Genomic DNA, 24,885 nt, shown 5'->3' with positions numbered 1-24,885 from the left:
GTCATAATCTTACTGCATAGCTCTCTGGATCGAGTTACTGTCTGCTCCGCATAAAGTTTTGATGTAAAATTCTTATGTAATGACTTCAAACACACTTCCTGTTTCTGCAGACGACTGAAGAACACGAGACAGAAACGGGACTGAAGTCCAAGGAGGCGAGGAAGTACATTTTCAGCTGTCTGGATGACATTGGACATGTAAGTTTTTGCTTGAAAATACATGTCAAACATAATGAGAACAAAAAAGTTAAGAAACTGAGTTGTTTTGTTGTTGTTGTTGTTGTCGTTATAACTGATACAGTATTAATACAGTACATTTAAAACTACTATCATTATTAATACTATATGTAATGGTTAATTATAATAATATACAATAATAATATTAACCACTTGTTAATATAGAATAATAATGATTATAATATTATATTTTAGCATAATGTGTTGTTTGTAAATTTTATATTATATAGTATAGTTACTTTTATTATTAACAATATTCAGATTAATATACAATAATGTAATTGTAATTATATTGTAATTACTATTTTGTGTGTGCGTATATGTATACATACACACACATATATATATATATATATATATATATATATATATATATATATATATATATATAAATATATAAATAAAATTCTAATGTTGCTGTGCTGACAATATAGCATTATTACTAATAACTATTATTAATATTATTAATAATAATAATAATAATTGTTGTTAATCTTATATATAATAATGCAATATTGTCTTAAATGCAATAATGCAGTATTGTGTGTGTGTATATAAAATGATTTGTTGTTATGATGATATTAATACGAATAGATATAATAACGATAATAATAATAATAATAATAATATGTAATGTTAATAATATAAACACGTATCATTATTTTGTGTGTTAATGTTGATATTTATATTGTAATTACTTTTTTATGAGTAACTATTATTTTGTTGCTTAAATGTATTACTGAAATATCCAAACAACAATAATAATTATTATTATTATTATTATTATTATTATTATTATTATAAGAAATATCCCTACGTATTCAGATGTATTAAATTAAAATTAAAATAAATAAATAATATTTTTAAATGTTTTTTTAATAACCCTGCAGATGTTGATATATTAAATTAAAATGAATATGAATTTATAATTAATTAATTAATTAATTAATTAATTAATTAATTATAATAATAATAATAATAATATATGTAATGGTGAATTATAATATACATTAATAATATTAACACTTATGTGTATATATAAATGGTTTCTATATTAATAACTAGTTAACGTTTGACACAATAATGTAACTGTAATAGTGTATTATATTGTGTATGTAAATATGTTGGTATTGTTGTTGTTTTTTTATTATTATTATTATTATTATTATTATTATTATTATTATTATTATTATTATTATTATTAATACTATATGTAATGGTTAATAATATACAATAATAGTATTAACAACACTTATTATATAATGTATTTTTTGTTACTAATAACAATAGTAACTAATTTATCTACAATAATGTTATATTTTTATATATATATATATATATATATATATATATACTATAATATAATATAATATATAAGTATAATTACTAGTAGTAATGATAATAATAATAATAATAATAAATAACAGTAATATTGTAGTAATGAATTTATTCATTAATTAACTTTAATTATTAATTGTGATTCTTACTTATTTATATTAATAATTTTATTGTTGTATGCCATAATAATATTAATGATGGTAATTGTATTTGTTAATATTTGTATTAATTTATCAGGTGAATCTAATGCTCAATATGGAGGGCTGTGACCAGTTGGCGGAGAAAGCTGACAGGAGAGAATTCGTGGACCTGCTAAAGATGATGCTGATGATTGATGCCGATCAGAGAATCTCCCCTTCAGATGCACTTACCCACCCTTTTGTCACTATGCAGCACCTGATGGATTTCCCCCATTGCAACCAGTATGTCCACACATTTTATAATGCCAGTTTCACTGACTGTTTTGTCTGTTACGTGTGGTCATTCTCAAGAAATGTGTCTCCAACAGTGTCCAGTCTTGTTTCCACATCATTGACGCGTGTCACTCAAGAACCAGCATATACGATACTCTCAACCGCAACAAAGCACCCCCACTTATGAAGCCTGTGACGCTTCCAAGTGCTCCAAATATCACTGTCGCCTTCAACAAGATGCCATCTGTCCACTCTCAGGTAAAACCGCATGCTTTGGAGAGACTTGTGGTTTAAGTGCAAGCAAGACGACGACAGATTGTTCCTGATCGTTGATCTATTTACCTTTCCATTTTAGACTCTGGCGCCGTCTGCTCCACCTGTGGTGCATCCAGGAATTCCCATCCAGACAGGAAGTGCCCAGTTTGGGTGTAACGAGTCCTTTCAGCAGGCACTCATTCTGTGCCCTCCTGCTCTTCAAGGTACTGAATGAATTTGGCTTATTTGTAGGGTTGCACAATTTGGCCTAAGACTTTATGTACATCAGTATGATAAAATTCTGATGATTGTGATTTTAAAATGTGATTTCAAAAAGGTTTATTGTACTTTGTAGGGCTGCACAGTTTTGCCTAAAACTTTGATTATACATATCAATAAGATTATAAAAAATTAATAATAATTTTACTGTCAAATGTTTTTGTTGTTGTCATTATTTTGATTACTACTACTGTTACTACTGAATTAAAATGTTAAACAAAATAAATGTTACTTTTTAGTATTTTATTTGTAATAAGACATTTTATTTTCTGTAAAAAAAAAAAAAAAAAAAATATTATTTTATGCTATTATATAAAAAATGATAGATAATAATAATAATAACGTTGTTGTTGTTGTTGTTATTATTATTAATGTTGTTTTGTTGTTATAAATCAATATGGTTATATGTTATGATTATTTGTACTGTTACTACTAAATTTAGATATTTAAAAAAATATTATTTTTATACTATTATAAAAATAATAATAGCAGTAATTAAAAAAACTTGTTGTTGTTATAAATCAATGATTATGATGTTATGATTGCTACTAATGTTACTACGAAACTAAAATATTGCACAAAAAAATCACTTTTTTTAGTAATAATGTTACTGTAAGTCCTCTATTTAAAATAACAATATTAATAATAATAATAATAATAATTTAATATTTTAATTTCTGTATTTTTAAACAATATACCATTAAAGCTCCTTGTTGACAACAGCCAGTTTAGAAATGCTTATATGTTTATAAAATAACAATTATGATGCTAATAATTGTACTGTAAAATTAAATAACAGTTAATATTATTTTACTATATTGTTATTATGGCTAAAATGTAAACTGACAAAAATTACAGCACAACTTTAAAATGATTACTAATATTTATGGCTGAATTTAATTTCTTTATTATGCAAGTCTGAATTGCATGTTGCATTCTTAAATGTATGTTATAAGACACACATCTATATTACTCATTTAGAATTTCTATAAATTAATCTTACACCCTAATGTCAGCTGAGCATTACTTCTGATTTAATAAATATTGTGAAGCTCATTTGGTGGTTTGACTCTACAGGAATCCCTTCAAACCCAAATCAGCCAGCAGGATATTCGGTTAGAATGGAGAACACACTTCCTCTGGTGACCCAAGCCCCAGCTATCCAGCCTTTACCCATGAGACCAGGAGTTATAGCACAAGTAAGTCCTCGTTTCACAAGACAATGTGGAAAAAATAATAGAAAACAGCCAATGCGTGTTGACATTCCAGCTTCGATATTAAACTCGAAGCCAGATACATTACAAAGGTTCAGCATTGTCCTTTTTCGACCTTTCAGCAGCCGTGGTCCAACAGAACTCCACAGATCCTGGTGCCAGCTTGGCAGCAGGTCCCGCCACCTGCTACGAGCTTGGCATCCGATACAGTCGTTGGACCGCAGAGACGAGGAGACTGGGGGTAAGAAGATCAAGAAGGAGCCGCACCTCAAATATCATGTGCTAATGAGCATTTCGGTGACCTAAGATGTGTTGTTTTGTCTGTTACAGGAAAGTGCGGCCACACAGCAGCCATTACAGTTCGGTGATGCCCCAGCCTATTGTTCCCAACCAAATGGCTGTGTCAGCCCATCAGCCTATAAACATTGGCATTGCTCATGTGGTCTGGCCTCAGCCTGCATCTAACAAGAGGAACAAACCCAGCCAGAACAGGTGAGCAACAGCCTACAGTCATTGGCAGGGCCTCAAAAACCCTCCATTCCAACCTTATGATACTCTTGTTAGGCAGCTCATTCGGGGTTTGACTCTAACGTTTAGCCCAAAGTCAAAGTGGAGCCGAATATAATTATTTGCGCTGCTTTTTAGGAGTATGAATGTCTCGCACTACACGGACACACATCCCTCAGTGTGTCCGTCACCAAAGATGGCAGACAGGTTGGCGAATGCAAAGCCACAGACAAGCTCTCCTGACAGAGAGGTGCAGGCCCAGGTGAAACCGGAACCGGAGCAAGTGGAGGAGGAGGGCTGCTGTAAGGCGACAGTGGCCAATCAGCAGCGAGAGTCGATTATTATAAGAGAGTCGCCCAGCCCAGCAGTTAGCGTCATTAGCATAAGCAGCGGCACGGATGAAGAGGAACAAGCACAGAGGTGTTCCCTTAACAAGTGAGTCGAACAATCATTATGCACTTTTTTTTTTTTCTTAAGTTTTAGTGTTTTTTTATGTTGTAAAGTTTGTTTATTTGATCAAAAAAAAAAAAAAAAAAAAAAAAAAAAAAAATATATATATATATATATATATATATATATATATATATATATATATATATATATATATATATATATATATATATATATATATATATTATTATTATTAATGTTGTTTTGTTGTTATAAATCAATATGGTTATATGTTATGATTATTTGTACTGTTACTACTAAATTTAGATATTTAAAAAAATATTATTTTTATACTATTATAAAAATAATAATAGCAGTAATTAAAAAAACTTGTTGTTGTTATAAATCAATGATTATGATGTTATGATTGCTACTAATGTTACTACGAAACTAAAATATTGCACAAAAAAATCACTTTTTTTAGTAATAATGTTACTGTAAGTCCTCTATTTAAAATAACAATATTAATAATAATAATAATAATAATAATAATAATTTAATATTTTAATTTCTGTATTTTTAAACAATATACCATTAAAGCTCCTTGTTGACAACAGCCAGTTTAGAAATGCTTATATGTTTATAAAATAACAATTATGATGCTAATAATTGTACTGTAAAATTAAATAACAGTTAATATTATTTTACTATATTGTTATTATGGCTAAAATGTAAACTGACAAAAATTACAGCACAACTTTAAAATGATTACTAATATTTATGGCTGAATTTAATTTCTTTATTATGCAAGTCTGAATTGCATGTTGCATTCTTAAATGTATGTTATAAGACACACATCTATATTACTCATTTAGAATTTCTATAAATTAATCTTACACACATCTATATATATTATATATATATATATATATATATATATAATTCTTTTTTTATTCATATTATATATAATTATAATTTTTTTCATTTTACAGTAAAATTAAAAATAAGATGTATTATTAAAAATACATAATGATATTGCAATTTAAAATAACAGATTTCTATTTTAATATACTTTTAAAATGTAATTTATTCCTGTGATGCAAAGCTGAATTTCAGCATCAATACTGCCGTCATCAGTGTCACATGATCCTTCAGAAATCATTTGATCAAAAATACAGTAAAAATGGTAATATTGTGAAATATTATTGCAATTCAAAATAACCTTTTTCTTTTTTGATTTGTTAAATGCAATTTATTCTTGATGGCAAAGCTGAATTTTGAGCATCATTTTTCCAGTCTTCAGGGTCACAAGATCCTTCAGAAATAATTCTAATGTGCTAATTTGCTGCTCAGTAAACATTTATTATTATTAGCAATGTTTAAACAGCTGTGTGCTTAATATTTTTGTGGAAATCAAATCAGGATACGCTGTTACATATTTTACACAAGTAGAAAGTTCAAAAGAACAGCATTTATTTGAAATGAAAATCTTTTGTAACATTTAGAAATTTCTTTACCTTTTTACGATCAATTTAATGTATCATTGCATCAAGGTCCAGATATTCAGTCAACATCAGTGAATATGCAGATGTATATCATCATAAACTCATTTGGTCACATTTTGGTCGGTAAACGTGAAAGAGAAGTCAGATTAGTTGAGCCACACACGTGGTTCACGTGCCACATGGACTATTTTAACGATGTCCTTACTACGTTTCTGGGCCTTGAACTTGTCTGTTGCGTTGCTGTTTATGCAGGGTCAGAAAACTCGGATTTCATCAAAAATATCTTAGTTTGTGTTCTGAAGATGAACAAAGATCTTACTCTCATACGAGTGACATGAGGGTGACTAATTAATGACAGAATTTTTATTTGAACTGTTTAGGTGAACTGTCTCTTTAAAATAAACAGATGTGTTTATAATTTGTTTAGCTTGTGTACGTATGGCTCTCGTAGCTAAATTGACTTGCATTTGTTCTTTAACAGGTGTAAGGGCAGTCCCGAGTGTGAGGCATGCACAGGCTCTCTGAACATGGAGCGAGTCTGTTCCCTTAGCAGCCCCGATAGCAGTCTAAGCACCAGCTCCTCCGCCTCGGCACAGTCCAGCCCCTCGCCATGCAAAAGACGCAGCAGGTGTGGTATTTCATATTTAACACCAATATAACTGTGAGGTTGAGTCTACATGCATTTTGACACGGGTTGTTTTCTCCTTTGACTTATTCCAGTATATCGGAAGATGATGGCCATGAAAGTGGGTGTGAAACAGTAGACGGCTCGCCCCCTTCAGACTCCTCCCTAGGGCCCCACGACAGCCCCTTCCCTGAAAGACGCTTCCTGACCAATCAGAACCAGAACCAGGAACCCCAGGCCAGGCATGGACACCCCAACACAGCGCTGAATAAACCTGCAGTGAGGACCGTGGTGGTGCCGCCCATGAGAGTGCTGAACAATAACCATCATCCCAACAATGAGCAGCACATAGTCAGCACAGGTATGGACTGTCCACACGCTAAAGAATAAATCCAGTTGTAGGTGATCAGAAACATATGAAAGGTTCTAATGGAAGTTAAGCAGTCATTGGTGTTTTTATTTTTTATTTTTATTTTTTTTAAATAACGCTCTGGGTTTGAAACAGGCTGTTTTGTACTATAGGGATAGTTCACCCAGAAATGAAATTTCGGTCATTAATTACTCACCCTCATGCCATTCCAAACCCGTAAGACCTGTGTTCGTCTTCAGAACACAAATTAAGAGCTTTCTGCATAGAAAGGTTCAAGGCCCAGAAAGTTAAAATATTCCATGTGACATTAGTGGTTCAACCGTCATGTCATGAAGTTATGAGAATACTTTTTGTGCACAAAGCAAACAAAAAAACAACTTTATTCAACAATTTCTTCTTTTCTGTCTGTTGGACCACAGACACAAACTGTCTGAAGAGCTGAACTACTTCTGTCAAACCCAGAATGTTCCTAATGTCTTGTGCAGGTTAATGTACAACTGTTTCATGAAGCACTGTTTGCATCTCATTTACATCCACAGCTTGGATTTTACATAGCTATGTAGTGAAAACATAAACTGACTTGTTTCGTCCTGTAGCTTTTGAGAGTTGCTGCTCGTTCAGATCTAGTTTTGTGAAATTGTTTGTGTGCTATACAGACTGGTTTCTCTAAATGTTTTTTTCCCACCCCAGTCTCAAATTGGACCTTTAATGCAAAGTTCCTTCTGCACAACCCATTTTTTTAGTGTGGTCACAGCCAATGTCTACTTTACAGGTCATAGGAGAGAAACAGGAAGTTGTCACAGAGGCTATCGCAGGTGATTATGGGTATAGCGTGCACTGCGACCCAGTGTCTTGTGCGCGGCATCCCAGTGTTGAGTGAGACCCTTTCGGTTTGAGCTTCCTCTCCCATACCTGATCTCTTCATTCCCGTCTTTATTTTTACTCTGCGTGTTGACTGCCCTAAATTTAGTTACTTTATTTTTTTGGAAAATATTTCCCTGACCTCTCCCTTTTGTACCAAAGCATATTTGTTCTGTTTCCTACGTGGAGCCAATGCTTTGTTTTCGACGCATGCTATGAAAGAAATGTTGCTGGAGCGGTAAACTCTTTCAGATGCTTCTCATGGCACGTTACCCAGGCAACATGTTTGTTTTGGGGTGTCCATGGAAAGTTTGAGGAGAGTTTATGGTTTAGATACATTGCTATCTAAGTTTGTTTTTGTACGTTTTACAACCTCGCAGTTCATACTTGTTGGTTTTGATGTTTAATTCACTTTCTTTTGAACAGAACGTCAGTGAATACTGGCAGCCGATTCAGTTCGTACAAGCGGCAGTTCTTGTGCCAAACTGCAAATGTTAATTTACATAAGCTGAAGTTTTGCATTTAAGTTCAATCATGTTTCTTTCATCTAGGTTTTATTTAATGATCACTCACTTTTTGGTCTTTTCTGCTTTCTGCAGTCTTAGAATCCTCCTGCCAGTCCAGAGGTCGCTGCGGCCCAGGACGACTGAGCCACCTTTCCACGCCCACGCTGCCCCGCCAGCAGAAACTGAGCTCTTCATTCCAGCCACAGCCGCCAGGCTTTGGCCAGGTCTGTCTTTCTGGTCTTTTTCTGTAACACATTGTAAATGTAGAGAAATGTTCTGTGGTTCATACTAAATGCAAAACCATCTACATGGTTAAAGGGAACATTGGATGTATAATTCACTTTTACATGGTGTTTGTAAATGTGTCTTAGTAATGTGTGGACACAACCACCCTACAGTGATACGAATTAGGGATGCACGGATGTGTCAGCCAATTTTATTTTATTTTTTATTAATGTTTTTTTATGCATGTCTCTTTAAATAATGAGCTACTGCTCACCCCATCCCTTTCTTCAGTTTTTTTGGTGGTGCGTTACCATCAAAAACAAAATAATCCACTGTGTCCTCAGTGTCTCTGATTTCGGAGAAAATGAAGACTGTTATGTTCACATTTACATCTAAATACAAACTCCTGCATTGCTGACGACATGTTGTTGCTCCAGCGCAAAGAAAATGGCGGACAGCATACAACTGGGTAAGGGCGGAAATGTACTAATATGAGACAGTCTGTCAGTAGTTGTGGGCGGGGCTTGAGCAGTATGACATCACACTGCTTAGAAAATCAAAACGGCTTGGTAATTGAGACTGTTGGGGATTTAAAAAAAAAAAAAAAAAAAAAAAAAAAAGTGAATCAATTTTTATCATTGTAGTTTGGTTGTGTTCACATTTATATGCAAACACCATGTAAAAGTCAGTGTCTCCTTTAAATGGAATCTTTCAGTTGCTATTTAAGTTGTTGGAACAAAATTGTGTTTTGTTTCCTCCCGTTCAGGTCCAGCATTACGGATCGTGCCACAAGGAGTGGAACGGCAACTACCGGCAGCCGCGCAGGCCACAGGCCTTCATCCCGCCCACAGTGCACGGCCCCACCTTCCCGCTTCCCCACGGCAGCCCCACACACTCGGCCGGCCACCCGCCACCTCCCGCCCTCCTCTCCTATCCGCCTTCCGCACCCGTGGCCCACCTCTTGCCTTCGCCGTGCCAACCGCCGGCCCCTCGACCCGTCTTGCAGCCCGCCTACAGCCTGGTGCACCACCAGGGCATCAGCGTGGGCATCAACCACAGGCTGCTGCCCTCCCCCACCCTGCTCCCGCAGGGCCAGTTCAAAGCCCTCTTTCCCCCGCACTCCTATGTGGCATCACCCGCCTACGCAGGCTTCCCCCTCAGCCCCAGCAAACTCAGTCAGTACCCATACATCTGAGCTGGAGCCCGCGACAGCCGCGCGCACGCAGCCGGCACTGAGCCGGCACATCTTTTCTTTCCTTATGAAGTGATGATGATGATGCAAATCGAGCTTTATAGATATCATGGAGAATAACAAACAGATGAGTGGACACAAAACACAAAAACTCAGTTTTAATGTGTTTTTGCACATTTGATACAACAGAATCCCTAGTTGCGAGACCCTCGGCCAAGGGCCGCAGCAGATCCCCTATGCTATTTTTCGATATTGCCTTCAGACGTGCGTATTAGACTCTCGTTCAAGCCATCGCTGTCTCCAGTGTGTGTGCGCGAGTCCCCCTCGTGGCGACCTGTCCGTATTTTTTCCGTAGCTCCTCAGTGTTAAGTCTCTTTTAGACCGGTATTGAAAAGGTTCTGTCACGCTGCATGTCTCTGCATGGGCAAATGTCGGACTTCAAAAAAAAAAAAAAAACGGAGGGTGGAGGCCTGCAAACCGTCGCTTTTCGCCCTCTGTGTATGTGTTGTACGACTTGCTGCATTGAATCCGTTGGGGTTCAATAAACAGTGCCTTAAACTACATGTTGTTGCAAGTTACCCCGAGTCCCACATGCAGTCATGCGTTTACCTGACTGCAGCACTTGAAAAACTTTCAATCGTTCTTTGTGATTTTTATATTAGGGCTGTTTCATACAGTAGATCTTTGGTTTATTTGTGCTCGGTGCATTAGCGCGTTCGTTGGCTTACGTAATTTCTACATCAGTGTCGTTTCTACTTATTTAATTCATTTCTTGGGGTCGCGACGGGAGTTTTTGTTTGAACACCAACACACAATTAGGCTCATGATTTGCCCTTTTGTACAGGCGAAATGTTTCGTTTGACGCCTTAGATGATTTGCGCATTATTCGGAAGTCGTGTGGTATTTACAGGTGGATGTCTTGCGCTGAGTGGTAGCAGAGTTTGCTTCGCCGTAGCAGAGGCCGATGAACTATGTATAGAAACGTTTGAGTACTTTCATATTTGATAATCTGTTTCTACTCTAATAGTATTTACACTGTTTAATGAACCTGCAATACAATCCATAGTTTTCGGGGTGCGTTTTTCGTTTGCTTTCCATCAAATTCTATGTTATTTTTAGAGTTAGAAGTGTTATCGGTGTTGGATTCCTATCAGCAGATAGCTCTTTGATGATATTGTATGGTTTCATGTTTGCTTTGTGCAGAATTAATTCAGTATTGAGTATCCAACTGTAAAGTCTATCATTGCTGGAGTATTCAGTGCTTTATAAGACGAGAGTTGATCGTGTGCAATTTTCTTCATAGACGCATGTGACAAGGATTGTTTCGTATGCTCTCTCTCACCATTTAATTGCTTTTTTGACGCTGGCTGTTTTGATTTTCGAACATTCCGTCAGGGAGAAATAGCTTTTTTTTTTTCAGTGTGAAATTAATTTTTAGATTTGAGTTTTTCCATTCTAGGTGCGTTCTTTCATTACGCTTTCGCTACACCAAAGACAGTACTTCATTTCTTAAGCAGAGTAGCTACTGTTTTAGCGTAGACCTCGGATGTAGTGTAGTTGAGGCCGTATTTAACAGAAAAATCTATGTAATAAAATGTTGAGGTTGATGTTTAGCTTTTTCCGGGCAAGTTATGACTTTGTTTCATTTATTCTTGAATGTATCATAGATAAGCTGCTATATACTGATTGCCACTTCATAATAGCTGTGAAATTAGATGATTAACTTTGTTCTTAGCCTTCTTATTTTTATATATGTCTAATTACCTTGAAATAGAAGTGAGATGATTTTTTTTTTTCGTTTGTTTGTTTGTTTGTTTTTGGGTTTTAGCGTACTGACTGGCATCAGATGCATTTTAATGCCTCTCTCTGTTTTGCTTTCTTTTTTTGAAGTGTCATTGTAACTACTGTATTGCAAGTAATGGAGATTTTTGGGTTTTCGTGTGCGTGGGTTTGTATTCTTTTACGTTTCGTTTGCATCAGTGTTTTATCTGTTGTTATCTTGGGGCTAATCTTACGTATTAGATGCATATTGGTGTATATCTATCTTAGTACGTATATTTGCATTTTGTTAAGCATAGCTTGCAGGATAGATTTAACTTTTTGTTTTAAGTATGAAATTCTGTATTCAACGACCCACTTATATCACCATTTCAGACTGCTATTAGCACTTGATTCTTTCGATAAGCTAGCCAAAAATTTGGGTTTGGGTTCAAATCTCATTTGGGCGTCTCATCTCAGTAACTACAGTGCTTAGAATTTTTATTTTTATTTAATTTCCCCCTCTTATTATTGTGATGGTACTAGTGCTGTCAAACCATTAATCGCGATTAATCAAATCCAAAATGAAAGTTTTTGTGTACGTATGTGTGTTCTGCTTGTATGTAAATATAAATATACACACATACATGCATATATTTAAGAAAAATATGCCATGTTTATATATTATCTATATTATAACCTAAATTATCTGAATATAAATATATACATTTAAATGCATGTAAATATTTTCAAAATACATACTGTATGTGTGTGTGTATTTATATATACATAATAAATATACACAACACAAACACACATTATGTACACAAAAACGTATTTAGGATGCGATTAATTGAATCCAAAATGAAAGTTTTTTTGTGTATGTGTGTGTACGGTTTATTTATTATGTAAATATAAATATACACACATGTATATATTTAAGAAAAAATTGCTGTTTATGTATTACATATATTTATAACAAATTATATGAACATAAATATATACATGTAAATGCATGCGTGTATGTGTGTGTATTTATATATACATAATAAATATACACAATACACGCATATATTATGTACACAAAAAATTATTTGGGATGCGATTAATCGTGATTAGTCGAATCCAAAATGAAAGTTTTTGTGTGCGTGTGTATTGTTTGTTTATTATGTAAATATAAATATACATGCATACATGTATATATTTAAGAAAAAAATAAAAAATAAAAAATTGTTTTATTATTATTTTGGATGCGATTAATCGCAATTAATCACGTTTAATTGTTAGACGGCACTAAATTGTACATGAAATACACGCATGAAGTTGTATCAGGTATATTAATGTGTTTAAACATGCTTATTTTAGGGCGTCTGTTCTCATTTATATATGGGTGTGTTTGTCCTCGCACCGGTCCCTGCTCTTTAAAGTGAGCGACACTGCGTTAGTGCCTTTGAAATGTGCTTCAGACCTTTATATCCCTTTTACAAACACTGCCTGCCAGCCTCTTCCTCTCATGACCGAGGAACGAAAGCGTAGCAGTGTTTGGTAGTCGTAACTGAAGCGCTGTTGCTTAAAAGTAGACCGTAATCCGCGGCCGACGTCCTGTCGGATGTCGATAACCTGATAACCAATGGTGAGTTGAGTTAATAGTCATGCAATGCAGTAATGACCTTTAAGGTGGAAAATTGTGGAAAGAAAATCCAATCATGCTTGATTAATTTCTATTTTTATGACCAACAACGAAAAACAATAATGAAATGATATCAGGGATTGTTATGATGATTATTATTATGCTGACTAAACACCCAAGACACGGTTTTCTTGTATTTGGGGAGCTATACATGATACACTGTGAATGTAAACCACCATTTGTTAAGTAGAATGAACATTGCCCTTTGTTTCACAGGATGTTTATTGCTTTAGCCGACTTCATGGAGATACAGTCCTCTATTTTATCTTTAGCATGTAGCACTAGAGATGAGTACTAAATTGCTACTCATGCGCACATGAAATGAATTCACTGCATTAAGTAACATTTCAGATGTTTTCGTTCTAACCAAACCCAACCTAATGAGAGTCAGTCTTAGCGGAGTTGCTAAGAATGGATGGATCTGCAAACGAAAGTTGATGTTTTTGAAACTCCCAAACCAAACCGTTTTTTGTTTTCTTTATTCCATGTTTTTCTTTTTTGTACAGTTAATTCAGGGTCCTTGTATTTGTCATATGTGCTACTGTGTAACACTTGCCGTAAGATTTGGGTTGGATTGCTTTAGATCTATTTTTAACTCTTCTGCAGATTATATTTTAGTAAAAGTTAAATCTCACTGCAAGTTATCGGTAATATTTAGACTTAAGAGCGAACAGACTTGATTTACTAAATCTGAACTGTTACTGTTTTCATATTTGTAAATTTTTTTGTGGCTTTCTGATTTCTGTTTGCTTTTGATTTTCTATGCTACATTAGTTTGCCATGTAGCCACTGCACTGTGCAATATTCACTATATGAGGACTGGGAAACCTTTTTTTTTTTTTTTCCTTTTATTTTTGGATGTAATGTCTCTTACAGTTTGCGGTCGTATTTCTCTCTAGTTCTCAGTGATTTATATGTGACCAAGCCTTATGTACTTTGTCACAAAAAGCGGGTTTTCCTGGTGACTATTGGTGAGTGTCAAATTAAAGAAATTATGGTGTATTGTCAAAATTCACTTTGAATTAAAATATATATTGCTGCGGGCACACAATGTTTGTTTGTCTTTATTTAAAGAAATCTTTAAGACAATGTATTTGAGAACATGAAGCATTGGTTGGTGTTCTGGATGGATATTCATGTAAATGTTTATTTAAAATTTCTTATAACACAAAATAAGTTTATTTTCTGCATATATATCTCTTATGCTCATTTATTTTATTAAAAAAAGGGAAAAAACCCTAATATTATAAAATATTATTGAAATTTAAAATAGTGGGTTTCTATTTTAATATACATTAAAATATTTTTTTCTGTGATGCAAAGCTGAATTTCCAGCATTGTTACTCCACTCTTCAGTGTGGACCCTGTGATACTTTTTTTTACTATTCTTAGAATAAAAAGTTAAAAAGAACAGCATTTAAAATTATTAATTTCTTAAAAAAAAAAAAAAAATTGTTAGATATTGTTTTAATAAATGCTGCTTCTTTTAACTTATCAAAGAATCCTGAGAAAAGTATCACAGGTTTCAAATAAATAAATAAATATAAATAAATATATATATATATATATATATATATATATATATATATATAATATAGGGTAGTCTATATTGTTAGAAATTATTTTTTTTTAAATAAATGCTGATCCTTTTAACTTATCAAAGAATCCTGAGGAAAGTATCTCAGGTTTCAAAGAATAAATATTTCCAACATAAATTAGCATATTAGAATGATTTTTGAAGAATTTTATGACTGAAGACTGGAGTAATGATGCTGAAAATTCAGCTTTGCATCACAGGAATAAATTCTGTTTTAAAATATATTAAAATAGAAAAATTGCAATAATATTTTCCAATATTACATTTTTTTTTAATCAAATTAACGCAGCCTTGAAGAGCAGAAAAGTCTTCTTTAAAAAACATTACAATCTTACCGATCCCAAACTTTTGAACGGCAGTGTGTATATTAGTTTATAATTATATTTAAAGCACAAATAAAACTGTACCTGACAAATGACCCTCAAAAAACTTGACTTGAGTTGAAATTAACGAAATTGCGCCATCATGTGGATGGAATCCAAATGTTTTTATGACGTCTGATTTTGATGCTTCCGGTTGTTATGTAACACACACTTACCATATTATAAGCACACAAGGACATCAGCTAAAACCTCTCTAAACAGTACACGCATTTTAATACCCGGTCTTTTCTTTCGTTTTAATATTTAATACGTTAATTTTAATATTTTAATACACGGTTTATTTCAAAATCACTTTAAGCAGTAGTTTTGGGTCAATCCATGCTGCAGCTCCCTTACATGTATTGGCCGTTTTATCATTTTAACTGCAATATTTAACAACATAATGTGAATCCACTGAAAAAAGCTCATTTTTTAAATGATCCCAGCATTCTGTCTTATAAACACACGTTGTGGCAAAATGAACTTGAAACTCTTTTTTTGAGTTATGATTACTATTTTAGATACAGATCACGATTTCTTTTTTTAATAAATCACTTTAAGGCAATAAAGAGTCTAATAAAACACAATTATAAAGCATGTCTCATAATAACAGGATGTATGATGTCGAGGGACAGATCCAGGTTTCATTGGTGCCTACATCGGCACCAGTCATCCTCACGCAAACCCAGCAGAGGTCGTCTTTCTCTTGTACATCAGTCCGTATAATAACGCGCCTCATCACCAGTTCGCCTGCATACGCTGGCTTGGAGACGTGATATTTTTTCCCAATCAAAAGCAGCCGATTTTCCGTCGCAGCATCGTTGATATAATAGCGGGATTATCGGATCGACGCTGCCGGATTCCAATGCTGAATATGCGTTCGACGGAGCGCGATAGATAACCTGCTCCAGCAACGCGTGATTGATGTGGTGGTCACGGATGCTTCTGAATGCGCTTTGCAGACGCATCGCCTTAAAGTTTCAATGCTGACATAGAGCAGAAAAAAACAGTGGAGAGAAGACCTCAGTCTAAGGAACTGGAAAGGATAGATCAAATGTCTTTTTCGGGACCTTTCGGCCTATTGCTGAATTTATCTCTAGCCAGATGGCCCCAAGAAATGCGCGTAACAATTTCTACATTTTGGGCTCCGGTAGCGGGAATGGCAACGCTGGAACCCAAGGCACGTCGGAATGGATAGGCTTGTCCTTGTGCCGAAAATGTGTTGACCTGGACGGAGTGTGGACCAAGTGTCTGATATCTCTAGGAATTACATTGCTCCTGGTGCCGTCCATATTTGCCATAGACGGTGAGATATATATATTTTGGGGGCTATTTTGTTGACAACCTGTTTGAGTGCTCAGGTTCCAAATTCTTCGGTTCTTTTGTTTATGTTTCATTTCTGACGTTTCAAATTTTGAAATTCGAATGTCTACATCAGAACACTGTTGATTGAAGATTCTAACTGTTAAACGCAATGCGGAATGTAATGTAAATTGGCCCTGTTATGAATGTGTTTTTTAATTACTCATCTAGATTAAGAGACAGACCGTGTGTGTTTGTTTAGATATTAACCGCTTGTGCGTTTGTTTTGTCTGCTGTATGATCGTTCCCTGGCCGTTTGCGAGCAAAACAGCAGAAACAAACAGACACAGCAGAACCTCTCAGACAAAAACAAGATGCAGGTAGCCCTACATCACTCTGAAACACTTGTGTATAAACAGCATGTGACGTCTGATCGCGGCATTTGGTGCTGCAGTGCTGGTCGTTCAGATGTTTTGTTTTATTAATTTTCAGTTCTTGGTGGTTTTGCGCACTCCTGACTGAGGGGAGATGGAAAAGTGGCTGAGGTGAAGGAATTTGGAGGATTTGGTTGATCTTAGTGACTCGAATCCTTTGAATTACCAAGAAGATTCATTGTTTCGTTGATTTTCTCATGTACCAACATACGCCATATTTACAAAATAAACAATTAATTCGCTATTAACACCGGTCTATTCAAAAATGAGATGCATGATTCGTTAAACCGCTCATAAACAATATTGTACATTTTGTTCATTCAGTTTGTTCATGAACGAAATGCTTTGTTTATTGAGTTCGTTGACAAACTAGATGTTTTTTTCATTCAATTAGTTCACGAACGCGATCCCGCTCAAATCTTCGATTCGCTCAGTGAAGGAGGCGTATTCGTTCAGTAGAGCTAACCAATGAAATGCTCCTTTACCGCCCGAACACAAATTCTATTGGCTCATCCTAATGTCAGTTTTCGAGGGCAGGGAAAAAAGTCGCTGGCTTGAAACGCCTGATTGTTTTAACAAAGGTTGTTTGGTCTTCCTTCAGTTCAGTTGTACGTCTCTCATTCGTTTTTCGTTTTTGGGCCTGAACCTCTAAACGTGAGTATCAGCGTAAGTACCACAGTGAGTACTAGGCCACTGCTTACATTTGTAGTTTTTGTTGTGCTCAGAATGGCAGTTCTACAAAAAGTAAATAAATAAAAATAACATGTTTAGATGTATTATATATGTATATATATATATAAACATGTTCACACCAATGACAGAATGTCAAACGAACTCAGTTCCACACCAAAACCACTAGTGTGAACAAAACTACAGTGTTTTCAGATACATCATGAGTCCCTTATTGGCGACACTGAATGTAAACAATGCCACTGAAAGGAACAAAACTCGCCTATTTTGCTGATTATTGCTGCTGAAAATGGTCATGTTTTGGGCTGTACTAATTGGGTCGGACCGGGGGAAAACATTTGGAGTACTATAGACTGCCAAAAGTTGTAACAAATCAAGGAGAAGAATGCAAAACACTGTCTGAGGAACAAAAGGCGTTTGTGGTTGGCCAGACTGAACCAGGATTTCCAGGCAAGAATCTTGACAACATTCGTATTTGTTCTTATCATTTCCGGTCAGGTAGGTGTGAAACATAAGGCTAATATCTTAATTAATACTGCTCATATGTTTCTTTACCACCTATTAACTTTAGTTTGTCAAAATATTGCGTCCATTCCTTATTAATTCATTTCTATATGATTTAGTAACTTTTACGTTTTTTTTTTTTACTGAGGTTTTGACAGTATAAATTAGCAAAACAACATATTCAGTAGTGTATTAACTATGAAAACCATACTTACATCGGAGTATCGGCAATATGGCCTCGCATTCAAATAACTGACCAAACCATTACAGTAAGTGCAAGCCCTCTAGTGTATGAAAATACAAAATTATTTATTCAAATACAAAAACAACTGCAACTATAACTGAAATTATAGTATGTTGATCTTAATCTTCTTGAAAGCCAAAACAAGCCAAGATTTAAATTCAAAATTTAAACCATTTTTTAAAACCATAAACCAAATTTCTCTCAATGTTCCAGAAACCAAGAAGTCTTAAAGGGATAGTTCACCTAAAAAAAAAAAGGAAAATTCTGTCATTAATTACTCGCCCTCTTGTTGTTAAGATATTTTTGATTAAATCCGAAAGCTTCTGACCCTGCATAAACAGCAATGCAACTGACACATACAAGGCCCAGAAAGGTAGTAAGGACATCATTAAAATAGTCCATGTGACATCAGTGATTCAACTATAATTTTATAAAACTATGAGAATATTTTCTTGCGTTTAAAGAAAACAAAAATAATGACCTTATTCAACAATTTCTTCTCTTCTGGTGTCACAGTCTTCGATGCATGTTCACAAGAATGAAGTCGTTATTTTTGTTTTCATCAAAAATATCTTAATTTGTGTTACAAAGATGAACAAAGGTCTTACAGCTTTGGAATGACATGAAAGTGTGTAATTAATGACAGAAATTTTCATTTTTGGGTGAACTGTTCCTTTAAATTCACAATTTTTTGGTGAAAAAAAGAAAACACACAGGAAGGGGTCTTGTGATAATTTGTTTCCACAGTTATTAACAGTGTAAAAAATAAGTCTTTTATATTTTTATTTTTTTTTAAGTCTGTTATATTTTCATTTTATACTTTATTTCGTGGCTAAAAGCTCTAAATGCGGCTAAAGTAAACAATCTCTTAAAGCAGCTCATCACTCCACAGAGAGAAGAGGGGGTGGGGCGAGCAGAGCTCATTTGCATTTAAAGGAACAGTCGCTCAAAATGGGATGATTTTTGCAAAGCTCATTTTGATAAGGTAAAAAGGGTGTTGTTTAACACAACCATTGAGAATTTTTAACCAAAGTATATTATAGACTTTTCATTAAGACCCTAAAAAAACGTGCATACGATGATCCCTTTAAACACTGTACTTTGTTATATTACATGGCCATTAAATTCCAGAAAACGCTTTAATGTTAATGTGTAGGTGTTTCTAACACAAAAGCCGAGGGAATGATGGCAAATTTGATGTCTTTCTCTCTCTTCTGACCACCATAATCAATCTCTAACATTTTTTTTCTCTCTTTAGAAAAGTCATAGAAACGTCATAGAAAACCTTTGTCGTATATTTGTTGTGGTTTCCATTTACAATTATAAAAGTTTAACCAATATGACGACTTTCACCTCAGAGAACCCTGGAAGTGTTAAAAGCATCCATTCACCAAACAAGTAAATACATGGCCATGAAATATTTGAGATATTGAATGATTTTATTATCTTGTAGAGACTAAGGAGAGACCGAACATTAGCACAGCCAGTAGAAACCGCTGGTATGGTTAGTTATACATAGTTATCCTGAACAATAGTAATTTCTTGATTCTTGAATGATGCAACTAACCAATCAGAAAAGAGAGCTGTGTAATAAGAAGACACAATTGATTTTCAGTCTACATCAGTGACAGTAGCAAAGCAGGTCGTTGTTGTTGGCCTTGTGCTGACATATCAATTGTTGTATCTGTTACTAATAATCTTGACCTTTGACCCTATCCCCATTCCTCCTCAAAATGATACTCAAGTATTTAGTGGTACATTAATACGGCACTTCCAACCCCATTCAGTTCTCTACTAATGAAAAGTGTTGCAATATATCACTAGCCGTTGCCTGAGGACCAAAAGCGCATTTAACCAAAAAATGATTTAATTTGTGCAAACAAGTTCAGCGTTGATTATGTGAACTAACTCCAGGCACGACGTCCCTTTCTAAACATCTCGAAACGGCACAGATATCAAAAAGGCAGATTAGATTTTCCAAAGCTAGAATTACAAGATAAATACACTTCTAAAGCTAGAATTACATCAGATTAGTTTTATTTGGGCACGCAGACGTGCTTCGGTCTGGACCGTAGTCTTAATACACAGAGGTAAAGATCCTATGCCTTCTCATTCATAAAACCGCCATCGTCCTTTTGGCTTTGAGCTGGGTCTATGGCGTATGGCCAGACACACTTGTGGCTTGCTGAGGATGAGGCATCTCTCCTCAATGCCCCTACAGTGATGCTCCTGCTAGTCAACAGGAGCCTGCTGTGCTATGTTGCCATGGGAACTGATCTACATTTTTTTTTACCAGAGTGGAAAGAGTGAGTGTATTACCAGAATGACAGTGATGAACTGCTCCGTTTGATTTCAAAGGCCTTTTTGTGGCCTCAGACCTGCGGTGACTGGATTCAGCAATTAGTTGAATAGAACTAAACTGGGTTTGTCTTTTGATTGACTATTTTAGGGGATGTTTTGTCACCTGTCTGTTGAAAGCTTGTGTGTAATGGGAAAGCAAAGCCAAGTTTTAATGGAACAGGCATTGTGTTTTTTTCTCCTGTGGTCTGGGTGTAATTATTATAGCTGGGGAAGCGGGTCCCTCAGTGCTTCTCTGAGAAATCCGTGGTGGTTTTTGTTCAATAACTCGCATTTGAAAACACGGACTACCAATCTGATCCTCTCAAAATGTTTAAAGCATCACTGCAAAACCCATCTGTTCAGCTTCAAGAGGAGAACTGCGTTTAAAAAAAAAAAAAAGCATGCAATGACAACAGCGGGAGTCTTTGATTCACAGCCATGTACTGGTGAAATGACTGAGAACAAAGGGAGAGCTTTTTACATTGTTAATACTGCCATTAATATGATTTGCACCATAAAAGGCTTTAGGTAAAAAAAGTTGTGACATCGGTATGAAAAATTCATATGCTTAAAGACAAGGTTGGCACAATATTATGTATTAACTAGGCCTGTCAGTCGATTATAAAATCAGATTAATTGCATTATATTCTGACTAATTGAATCATATGGATGACATATCAATATTTGCTGAGAAAATCATATGAGGAAAGATTAATGCTAATATGTTATTGTGGGAGATGAACTAAATGACTAAAATGATTGTTTTGTATTTTCATATGACTGATGCTGTAATTATCTAAGGTATGAAGAGTGTATGTTAAGCTATTTGGGTTTAACTGTAAGTTTAGTTCTATTAATAATATTTAAAATAATAATATTTTATGTTAATAATATAAACCATTGTTAATTAACAAATAATATAAATAATAATTCTGAATTCTAACAACCCCTGGCATTTAATACTACTAATAATAAATAATTTAAATAATAATATTATTATACTTAATCAATATTAATAATATAAACCACTATTAATGAACAAATAATATAAATAATAATTCTGAATTTTAACAATCCCTGACGTTTAATAATATGAATAGTATAATATGAATAGTAATTCATTTAAATAACAATAATATTTAAATTAATGATTATTATTAATAATATGATCTACAATTAATTAACAGATAATATAAATAATAATTCATCATTCTGACGCCTGATGTTTAATATTACATATAATAATTAATCTAAATAACAATATTTTAATTATTATTAATAATATAAACCACTATTAATTAACAGATAGTATAAATAATAATTCATAATTCGAACAACCCCTAAGTTTAATACTAGAAATAATAAATCTAAATACTAATAATATTTGTTAATTATTATTAATATAAACCACTATTAATTAACAAATGATATAAATAATAATTCTTTAATAATTTATAATTATTTAATAAATTAATACTTTTTTTTTACAACCCCTGACGTTTAATACTAGTAATAATAAGTTAAATTAATTATGAATAATATTAATATTAAATATATTAATAATAATTCTAAATTCTGACAACCCCTTAAGTTGAATACTAGTAATAATAATAACTTAAATTATTAATAACCTTAATATGAAATATATAAAATATATGAATAATATATTTAAAGTAATTATTATTAATAATATAAACTATTATTAACAAATAATATAAATAATAATTCAGAATTCTAACGTTTAATACTATTAATAATAATTAATCTAAATAATAGATCTCTATTATTTTTCAGTGGCTAAGGCTGTAAATATCTACATTATGAAATTATGAAAATTCTATATATAACGGTTGAATTTTAATTAATTGCAGATGTTTAAGTAAATTAGGAATAATTAAAACAATAACAAGAATAATAGAAGAGTAATACTAACTATAATAATGATCTTTTTATTCATATAGATCTCTGTAAATTAATAAATAATAATTCATAATTTGAACACCTCCAGAATGTTGAAGGAATATTGATACAGTGCTGCCCTTCCATTATTTCTCATAGTATCTTGTTAAATTCCCAATGTGGCCACACAGATGTCAGAAACTCTAAGTAGTCAGTGAATTGTATCAGTGAAGGTGAAAAGCCTAAATAAAGAGCATGATTTTATTACTCTAAGCCTTTTTTAAGCCGTTTGGCTTGTGTTTTAACCATCCATTTTGTTTGTCTTTACACTCTCCATAGTATTACATTAGAGCCGGAATAAGCTTTGTTAGCACCAGGATTCATTCCAGAGGACCAGAGCCTGCCAGAAAAAAGATGCTGCACTCCACAACTAGTGTCGAAACACTAAAATATCGCATTTTAACAACTCGATGTGTGGCTTTTTAAACAGAAGCACAATTACAGTTTCCAACAGGACAGAAGTCGGCCTTTTAATACGTATTTCTCTCAGTCTAATTACTGCCACTAGAGCCCTGAACCAGTTCATTATCTGCTGATGTCAGCTGATGACCAAAGCAGCTGATCTGCTTCCCTGACTGACCGTTTTCACAGCTGACATGTTCTCATTTCCGACGCTTCCATGCTTCATTAGCGAAACAGTCCGTGTGAAAGTTGATTATGTCGAGTCTGAGGCGCTCGCTCTGTTTCCAGGTTATTTTTGTTCCTGCTTCTTTCTTACTTTCCCTGCGCGAATTCACGAGGGTGCTAAAATCCATACCCCCAATTTGTATCGACGTTCCTCTGTCGTTATAACAAATATGGTTATTATGTGTGTCTATAACAATATATACCCATAGGTGGTGTTTGAGACAAACATACAGATCTAATGCTGAAATAAATGTTGAAGTTATAAGTTCAGTCGCGACAACAGTGACCGTGTCTTGATGGATGATCAGTACAGAGCTTTGACAAGCCGTTAGCAAACAGCCCATCTCCAGAGATGAATGACTTCAATCAGGTTACCCACCGCCTCTTCTGTCTTATGATTTGGCTGGTGGATTCAGGATGTTTTTGGAACAAAAATGGTTAGAGATTGTTTTTCCTGGCAGTTTATCAGATAATTCTTCACAATATGACATGTAGAGTATCTAGATCGTGTGATAATGTGGTTGTACTTGCTTTTTTGTAAGTATGACTCAGATTGAAGTATCATAGAAAGTCTAGCATACTTCATTTGGAATTCTCATTGAGGATGACACTTAAGATAAGTATGAAAAATGGGTTTTGGCAGTGTTTTATAACATTACATTGTTAGGATTTGCATTTGCTCTACAGTTTTTATGGAGTTATTGGCATGTAATAGTGTAATATATATGTACAATATGATATTGTGATATTTGGATGGGATTTGGAATTGTTGCAAGCCAGATTCAAACTTGCAGCATTTGATCTGACAACATTTCTGGGTATATTTGGATGGATGATTAATGGGTGTCATATTATATGACAGCATTTTGTGTAACGATAGATAGATAGATAGATAGATAGGCAGATATAGATAGATTGAACTATAAATGTTCTGTAAAAACAATGAACCGCAGCTTTCAGCCTGTCACCATGATGATGCAAACATGAAATATCAGACATACAGTAGTAAGTTAGTTCTTCACTGTTTTTTTTTTTTTTTTTCGATTGCGCTGGTTTTTCCATTGTTTTCTCTATGTAAACATGGATGCGTTTGACTGTTGCACTTGCATCTCTTGTAGCATCTCATGCATGAAATGGTGTTCTAAAAATGTTGTGGTCAAGTTATGAAGTTTACTCCCATCTTCTCCCGTCAACGCAAAAGCGCATTCTGCGTGCATGGCGCTTAGCAATGTGAGTGCATCACATGTGAGCGGGTTAATCATGTGAGCCAACATGCAGTTGGATCGTTCTTTTCTCTTTACTGTTACCATTGGCATATTGTTGAAGTGTCTAATTCTAACGTTTGGTAATGTTTCTATTCAAAATCGCGATTCCTCGATTTCTAAAAAATAAAATCGTGGCAAACATTAAATTCTGATTAATCAATTAATTTGGAAAAATCACCCACACCTAACTAACTGTT

At 34.1% G+C, this 24,885-nt stretch overlaps 2 protein-coding genes across 5 annotated transcripts in view; both read left to right on the top strand.

Moving 5' to 3' along the window:
- The window catches only part of hipk3a (homeodomain interacting protein kinase 3a), a 45,244-nt gene extending 31,023 nt beyond the window's left edge, over positions 1 to 14,221 (top strand). For both annotated transcript variants that reach the window (XM_051099054.1, XM_051099055.1), the window contains exons 5-16: positions 111 to 197; positions 1,812 to 1,996; positions 2,083 to 2,245; positions 2,343 to 2,466; positions 3,599 to 3,720; positions 3,858 to 3,976; positions 4,066 to 4,227; positions 4,381 to 4,677; positions 6,619 to 6,765; positions 6,858 to 7,123; positions 8,593 to 8,723; positions 9,491 to 14,221. In XM_051099054.1, the coding sequence (XP_050955011.1) occupies positions 111 to 197; positions 1,812 to 1,996; positions 2,083 to 2,245; positions 2,343 to 2,466; positions 3,599 to 3,720; positions 3,858 to 3,976; positions 4,066 to 4,227; positions 4,381 to 4,677; positions 6,619 to 6,765; positions 6,858 to 7,123; positions 8,593 to 8,723; positions 9,491 to 9,919 (2,232 nt within the window). In that variant the 3' untranslated portion in view covers positions 9,920 to 14,221. The remainder of the gene's footprint in view (positions 1 to 110; positions 198 to 1,811; positions 1,997 to 2,082; positions 2,246 to 2,342; positions 2,467 to 3,598; positions 3,721 to 3,857; positions 3,977 to 4,065; positions 4,228 to 4,380; positions 4,678 to 6,618; positions 6,766 to 6,857; positions 7,124 to 8,592; positions 8,724 to 9,490) is intronic.
- A 1,776-nt stretch (positions 14,222 to 15,997) lies between these two features.
- kiaa1549la (KIAA1549-like a) overlaps positions 15,998 to 24,885 on the top strand; it is a 66,777-nt gene continuing 57,889 nt past the window's right edge. For 2 of the 3 annotated variants that reach the window (XM_051099790.1, XM_051099788.1), the window contains exon 1: positions 15,999 to 16,629. In XM_051099790.1, coding sequence (XP_050955747.1) covers positions 16,428 to 16,629 — 202 coding nt within the window. In that variant the 5' untranslated portion in view covers positions 15,999 to 16,427. Of the gene's footprint in view, positions 16,630 to 24,885 lie in introns of all 3 variants that reach the window. The other variant, XM_051099789.1, reaches the window with a different exon arrangement.

The sequence above is a fragment of the Labeo rohita genome, chromosome 25, assembly GCF_022985175.1.
Source record: "Labeo rohita strain BAU-BD-2019 chromosome 25, IGBB_LRoh.1.0, whole genome shotgun sequence".
Lineage (NCBI taxonomy): Eukaryota > Metazoa > Chordata > Actinopteri > Cypriniformes > Cyprinidae > Labeo > Labeo rohita.
This window is presented reverse-complemented; position numbering and strand designations above follow the sequence as displayed.